General features: G+C 43.8%; 1 protein-coding gene across 2 annotated transcripts in view; it reads right to left on the bottom strand.

The window, feature by feature from the left end:
• Positions 1–76: 76 nt before the first annotated feature.
• Positions 77–8,454, bottom strand: part of phka2 (phosphorylase kinase, alpha 2 (liver)) — a 33,683-nt gene continuing 25,305 nt past the window's right edge. For both annotated transcript variants that reach the window (XM_029747616.1, XM_029747617.1), the window contains 3 exons: positions 7,577–7,810; positions 2,813–3,013; positions 77–1,609 (listed from right to left, as the gene is read on the bottom strand). In XM_029747616.1, the coding sequence (XP_029603476.1) occupies positions 1,436–1,609; positions 2,813–3,013; positions 7,577–7,810 (609 nt within the window). In that variant the 3' untranslated portion in view covers positions 77–1,435. The remainder of the gene's footprint in view (positions 1,610–2,812; positions 3,014–7,576; positions 7,811–8,454) is intronic.

Genomic DNA, 8,454 nt, shown 5'->3' with positions numbered 1-8,454 from the left:
ATATCTGTAACATTGATTGAGGCTTGGACTGCATTATACAGACATATAGCTGAAGAGAAACCAGAAGAACACCTTATTAGTTTAGGGATTTAATTGATGGCATTTAGATACATTTCCTCAAATGATTACATGTTGTTTTACAAGGTAGTGTGAATGAATGAGAGAAAACAACATGTTGTCAGACACTGTTATAATTGATTAGTAGAATTGATCCCCTCAAAATGTCCTCAACTTGGTCCACGTGTCAAAATGTCCTCAACTGCAGACTTATAACATGGCCATGTCCATAGGAATATCAAATGTCATTTTTTGATTAAAAGTGACAGTATTAATTGTACTTCAGTCTGTTATATAAACAGTCATAGTACTTGTTAAAAATAAAATTATTTCTATGTATCCACTATATTTATAGTCTCTATGGAAATGTACTCTTTATATATATATAAAATAAAATTAGACACAAAAACAGAACTGTTTCAGCCTCAGTCGTCCTTAACTGCAAACAGATTCTCCCTTTCCTTATGGTCTCAACTATAAGCCTGCTGGGATGCTAATGTCTAACACAGTGTTGTACAGAATGTTTACGGCAAAAGGCTGAAATATGGCATACTCAAATGGAATGAACCGCTGTTGGACTGATTCAACCATGTTATATATAATCACATTGCCATTATTTTACTTCACAGATAAGCACACATTCACATTAGCAGCTATGAAGGCATAGCTGGATAAATGTACAGTATTTGTGACACATACAGTGGTGATGGTGAGCAACACTTCAGATAACATGAGAGGTAAATGTCATTTTCCAGTGGGATTAAAGGTACACAGTCAGCTGCAGTACTTCAACACGGGATAACATAGTAATATCTGGATATGTTTATTACCCCACATTCTCACAACACAGGGTGAGACTGATACAATAGAGGGTTAGGAAAAATACACTCATTATATCATATTAGATTGTTTTAAACAACTAGATCTGATTTGCACATATATATTAAATGTTAAAATAATAAATAATTTTAGTACAGTGTGTAGTCCAACACTCAAAATAAAAAACAAACATATTTAATTTGAAACCTGCTATATTATTGATTATATTCAATCAATTAGCTGCAATAAAACTCCTTTGAGTAGAGTGTGTTGTGTATATCTTAGTCATAGGTCATAGGTCAATCCCCATCCAACTTCCTACCTAAGTCTAGTTCTCCCCCTTCTCTCTGAAGTGTGCACTCATTCACTTCCCTTAAACAATTCAATCCAATGATTTTAAATCATCCTTGAATGGGAGTGAACGAGTGTACACTTGGGGAGAATCGGAACTAGGCACTAGTGTTTCCTTCCACACTATAATATAATACTCGACTAGTCTCCCTTGATAGCTGCCTGCGAGGCCAGGGAGAGCGCTATACATCAAACCCAGTCTGATAGTTCATTGCATGAGACAGGTAGACTGTGGCAGGAAGTCTTGTAGGTATGTGACCACAGCCTTGGAGAGGTAGGTCATGGTACCGTAGCTGCCACTAGGGGCGCTGTCATAGAAGAAGTGACATATCCCCGTGGCTGGATCCTTCTCCAGGAAGTACTCATTGGCTCCATGGGTCCTCTGGAACATAGAGGACAAGGCTGATAGGTAGATACAGATCATGTTGTCTAGGTAGAAAATAGGTCTTACTCCAAACTGAGACATGGGGTCTGATCCCACTTCTGACACCAGGTTACAATATGATAGTCATATGGACGAGTCAGGCAGAGACACCTGACTCTAGTTAACATGATAATATGGCAACGATACAGGACAGACATCCAGGTCATTGAACTGGACCATCACACATTAACCCTTTATAGGACATTACTATAGTGACCATCACACATTAACCCTTTATAGGACATTACTTTCTAGTGACCATCACACATTAACCCTTTATAGGACATTACTTTCTAGTGACCATCACACATTAACCCTTTATAGGACATTACTTTCTAGTGACCATCACACATTAACCCTTTATAGGACATTAATTTCCAGTGACCATCACACATGAACCTTTATAGGATATTACTTTCTAGTGACCATCACACATTAACCTTTATAGGATATTACTTTCTAGTGACCATCACACATTAACCCTTTATAGGATATTAATTTCCAGTGACCATCACACATGAACCTTTATAGGATATTACTTTCTAGGGACCATCACACATTAACCTTTATAGGATATTACTTTCTAGTGACCATCACACATTAACCCTTTATAGGACATTACTATAGTGACCATCACACATTAACCTTTATAGGACATTACTTTCTAGTGACCATCACACATTAACCCTTTATAGGACATTACTATAGTGACCATCACACATTAACCCTTTATAGGACATTACTATAGTGACCATCACACATTAACCTTTATAGGATATTACTATAGTGACCATCACACATTAACCTTTATAGGATATTACTATAGTGACCATCACACATTAACCTTTATAGGACATTACTTTCTAGTGACCATCACACATTAACCTTTATAGGACATTACTTTATAGTGACCATCACACATTAACCCTTTATAGGATATTAATTTCTAGTGACCATCTCCGTGGCCTTGTGGGAATAGTTTCCACCCTGAGATTGGAAGCTTGGGGGTTCGATCCCTGGTGGAGTCATACCAAACACTTTAAAAATGGGACCCGATGCGTCTCTGCTTACAGATTTTCCAGAGGGTGTACTTACTTGTACATCACGCTATAGAAACAGGAAAAGGCTCCTGCCCTATGGGCCGTTCTGGCTCAGACTTACCTGGTCCTGTAAGAAGAGGTCATTGGCCATGTGTACGATGCGGTCTATCAGGATGATTCCTCCGATGTTGTCCACATCCATGTCAGCCACCAGAGTCAGCACCATCACAGCCTCCACCAGCAGCTGTCTGTACTCTGGCTGGGGGACGTGGTTCAGAACAGACTCCACGTGCACCGCAAACTTGATCTCACCCTCTGTCATCTGTAGGCAGGGACACAACGTCAGAACGGTTTCCCAGACACAGATTGAATCTCCATCAAGGGATCTATCTGTGCCAATCATATGTCTGAAATGAAATCTTATTTCCTACTATTATAGGAAGCAACATTTGTTGTAAAGGTGAAACACTGTAGGTAGAGAGATGTTCCTTGATGCCGTGCTGCTGTTTGGGGGTCTAGGGGGGGTTACTGCACATTATAAATGTTGTTGTAAAAAGGGCTGTATGAATACCATTTGACTGATCAATCTATTGATTTGACTACATACCTCTCTGGTAGTGGAGGAAGGAAGCACGTATCCATCTATAAACAGACCATGACACTACATACCTCTCTGGTAGTGGAGGAAGACAGCACGTATCCATCTATAGACAGACCATGACACTACATACCTCTCTGGTAGTGGAGGAAGGAAGCACGTATCCTTCTATAGACAGACCATGACACTACATACCTCTCTGGTAGTGGAGGAAGACAGCACGTATCCTTCTATAGACAGACCATGACACTACATACCTCTCTGGTAGTGGAGGAAGACAGCATGTATCCATCTATAAACAGACCATGACACTACATACCTCTCTGGTAGTGGAGGAAGACAGCACGTATCCATCTATAAACAGACCATGACACTACATACCTCTCTGGTAGTGGAGGAAGACAGCACGTATCCATCTATAGACAGACCATGACACTACATACCTCTCTGGTAGTGGAGGAAGACAGCACGTATCCATCTATAAACAGACCATGACACTACATACCTCTCTGGTAGTGGAGGAAGGAAGCACGTATCCTTCTATAGACAGACCATGACACTACATACCTCTCTGGTAGTGGAGGAAGACAGCACGTATCCTTCTATAGACAGACCATGACACTACATACCTCTCTGGTAGTGGAGGAAGACAGCAAGTATCCATCTATAAACAGACCATGACACTACATACCTCTCTGGTAGTGGAGGAAGACAGCACGTATCCATCTATAAACAGACCGTGACACTACATACCTCTCTGGTAGTGGAGAAAGGAAGCACGTATCCATCTATAGACAAACCATGACACTACATACCTCTCTGGTAGTGGAGGAAGGAAGCACGTATCCATCTATAGACAAACCATGACACTACATACCTCTCTGGTAGTGGAGGAAGGAAGCACGTATCCATCTATAGACAGACCGTGACACTACATACCTCTCTGGTAGTGGAGGAAGGAAGCACGTATCCATCTATAGACAGACCATGACACTACATACCTCTCTGGTAGTGGAGGAAGACAGCACGTATCCATCTATAAACAGACCATGACACTACATACCTCTCTGGTAGTGGAGGAAGGAAGCACGTATCCATCTATAAACAGACCGTGACACTACATACCTCTCTGGTAGTGGAGGAAGGAAGCACGTATCCATCTATAGACAGACCATGACACTACATACCTCTCTGGTAGTGGAGGAAGGAAGCACGTATCCATCTATAGACAGACCATGACACTACATACCTCTCTGGTAGTGGAGGAAGGAAGCACGTATCCATCTATAGACAGACCATGACACTACATACCTCTCTGGTAGTGGAGGAAGGAAGCACGTATCCATCTATAGACAGACCATGACACTACATACCTCTCTGGTAGTGGAGGAAGGAAGCACGTATCCATCTATAGACAGACCATGACACTACATACCTCTCTGGTAGTGGAGGAAGGAAGCACGTATCCATCTATAGACAGACCGTGACACTACATACCTCTCTGGTAGTGGAGGAAGGAAGCACGTATCCATCTATAGACAGACCGTGACACTACATACCTCTCTGGTAGTGGAGGAAGGAAGCACGTATCCATCTATAGACAGACCATGACACTACATACCTCTCTGGTAGTGGAGGAAGGAAGCACGTATCCATCTATAAACAGACAGTGACACTACATACCTCTCTGGTAGTGGAGGAAGGAAGCACGTATCCATCTATAGACAGACCATGACACTACATACCTCTCTGGTAGTGGAGGAAGGAAGCACGTATCCTTCTATAGACAGACCATGACACTACATACCTCTCTGGTAGTGGAGGAAGGAAGCACGTATCCATCTATAGACAGACCATGACACTACATACCTCTCTGGTAGTGGAGGAAGACAGCACGTATCCATCTATAGACAGACCATGACACTACATACCTCTCTGGTAGTGGAGGAAGGAAGCACGTATCCATCTATAAACAGACCATGACACTACATACCTCTCTGGTAGTGGAGGAAGACAGCACGTATCCATCTATAAACAGACCATGACACTACATACCTCTCTGGTAGTGGAGGAAGGAAGCACGTATCCATCTATAGACAGACCATGACACTACATACCTCTCTGGTAGTGGAGGAAGGAAGCACGTATCCATCTATAGACAGACCATGACACTACATACCTCTCTGGTAGTGGAGGAAGGAAGCACGTATCCATCTATAGACAGACCATGACACTACATACCTCTCTGGTAGTGGAGGAAGGAAGCACGTATCCATCTATAGACAGACCATGACACTACATACCTCTCTGGTAGTGGAGGAAGGCAGCACGTATCCATCTATAGACAGACCATGACACTACATACCTCTCTGGTAGTGGAGGAAGGAAGCACGTATCCATCTATAGACAGACCATGACACTACATACCTCTCTGGTAGTGGAGGAAGGAAGCACGTATCCATCTATAGACAGACCATGACACTACATACCTCTCTGGTAGTGGAGGAAGGAAGCACGTATCCATCTATAAACAGACCATGACACTACATACCTCTCTGGTAGTGGAGGAAGGAAGCACGTATCCATCTATAGACAGACCATGACACTACATACCTCTCTGGTAGTGGAGGAAGACAGCACATATCCATCTATAGACAGACCATGACACTACATACCTCTCTGGTAGTGGAGGAAGACAGCACATATCCATCTATAGACAGACCATGACACTACATACCTCTCTGGTAGTGGAGGAAGGAAGCACGTATCCATCTATAGACAGACCATGACACTACATACCTCTCTGGTAGTGGAGGAAGACAGCACATATCCATCTATAGACAGACCATGACACTACATACCTCTCTGGTAGTGGAGGAAGGAAGCACGTATCCATCTATAGACAGACCATGACACTACATACCTCTCTGGTAGTGGAGGAAGGAAGCACGTATCCTTCTATAGACAGACCATGACACTACATACCTCTCTGGTAGTGGAGGAAGACAGCACGTATCCATCTATAGACAGACCATGACACTACATACCTCTCTGGTAGTGGAGAAAGACAGCACGTATCCATCTATAGACAGACCATGACACTACATACCTCTCTGGTAGTGGAGGAAGGAAGCACGTATCCTTCTATAGACAGACCATGACACTACATACCTCTCTGGTAGTGGAGGAAGGAAGCACGTATCCATCTATAGACAGACCATGACACTACATACCTCTCTGGTAGTGGAGGAAGACAGCACGTATCCATCTATAGACAGACCATGATACTACATACCTCTCTGGTAGTGGAGGAAGGAAGCACGTATCCATCTATAGACAGACCATGACACTACATACCTCTCTGGTAGTGGAGGAAGGAAGCACGTATCCATCTATAGACAGACCATGACACTACATACCTCTCTGGTAGTGGAGGAAGGAAGCACGTATCCATCTATAGACAGACCATGACACTACATACCTCTCTGGTAGTGGAGGAAGGAAGCACGTATCCATCTATAGACAGACCATGACACTACATACCTCTCTGGTAGTGGAGGAAGGAAGCACGTATCCATCTATAGACAGACCATGACACTACATACCTCTCTGGTAGTGGAGGAAGACAGCACGTATCCATCTATAGACAGACCATGACACTACATACCTCTCTGGTAGTGGAGGAAGGAAGCACGTATCCATCTATAGACAGACCATGACACTACATACCTCTCTGGTAGTGGAGGAAGGAAGCACGTATCCATCTATAGACAGACCATGACACTACATACCTCTCTGGTAGTGGAGGAAGGAAGCACGTATCCATCTATAGACAGACCATGACACTACATACCTCTCTGGTAGTGGAGGAAGGAAGCACGTATCCATCTATAGACAGACCATGACACTACATACCTCTCTGGTAGTGGAGGAAGGAAGCACGTATCCATCTATAGACAGACCATGACACTACATACCTCTCTGGTAGTGGAGGAAGGAAGCACGTATCCATCTATAGACAGACCATGACACTACATACCTCTCTGGTAGTGGAGGAAGGAAGCACGTATCCATCTATAGACAGACCATGACACTACATACCTCTCTGGTAGTGGAGGAAGGAAGCACGTATCCATCTATAGACAGACCATGACACTACATACCTCTCTGGTAGTGGAGGAAGGAAGCACGTATCCATCTATAGACAGACCATGACACTACATACCTCTCTGGTAGTGGAGGAAGGAAGCACGTATCCATCTATAGACAGACCATGACACTACATACCTCTCTGGTAGTGGAGGAAGGAAGCACGTATCCATCTATAGACAGGCCGTGGCACTTCTGCAGGATCTTCCACACCTTCTGGTAGAAGCCCATTGGGACCCTGTTGATGGCCCCATCCAGCCGTCTCCTCCTCAGCCACTGGCCCTGCCGCTCCTCCCACTGCAGGTGGCTGTCTGACCCCCCGGGGCCTACAGGGGACAGGATACCACTGGGGGTGGAGGGGCTGCTGCAACGCTACAGGGGGAGATACGTGTTCATATACGTACACAGTACACACACACACACACACACACACACACACACACACACACACACACACACACACACACACACACACACACACACACACACACAGTACACACACACACCAGGTGAATTCAGGTGAAAGCTATGATCCCTTATTGATGTCACTTGTTAAATCCACTTCAATCAGTGTAGATGAAGGGGAGGAGACAGGTTAAAGGATTTTTAAGCCTTGAGACAATTGGGACATGGGTTGTGTATATGTGCCATTCAGAGGGTGAATGGGCAAGACAAAATATTAGTGTCTTTGAACGGGGTATGGTAGTAGGTGCCAGGAGCACCGGTTTGTATCAAGAACTGTAATACTGCTGGGGTTTTCACACTCAACAGTTTCCTGTGTGTATAAAGAATGGTCCACCACCCAAAGGATAGGAGTCAACATGGGCCAGCATCCCTGTGGAACGCTTTCAACACCTTGTAGAGTCCATGCCCTGACGAACTGAGGCTGTTCTGAGAGCATGGGGGTGTTCCTAATGTTTTGTACACTGTGTATATGCACACACTTAAGTGCAAAAACACATACATACACACACACTCAAGTACAAACACACAAGAGCGTACACTCCCCTGTTCAT

The sequence above is a fragment of the Salmo trutta genome, unplaced genomic scaffold (assembly GCF_901001165.1).
Source record: "Salmo trutta unplaced genomic scaffold, fSalTru1.1, whole genome shotgun sequence".
Classification (NCBI taxonomy): domain Eukaryota; kingdom Metazoa; phylum Chordata; class Actinopteri; order Salmoniformes; family Salmonidae; genus Salmo; species Salmo trutta.
The sequence above is the reverse complement of the archived record's forward strand: the minus strand, read 5'-3'. Positions and strand labels throughout refer to the sequence as shown.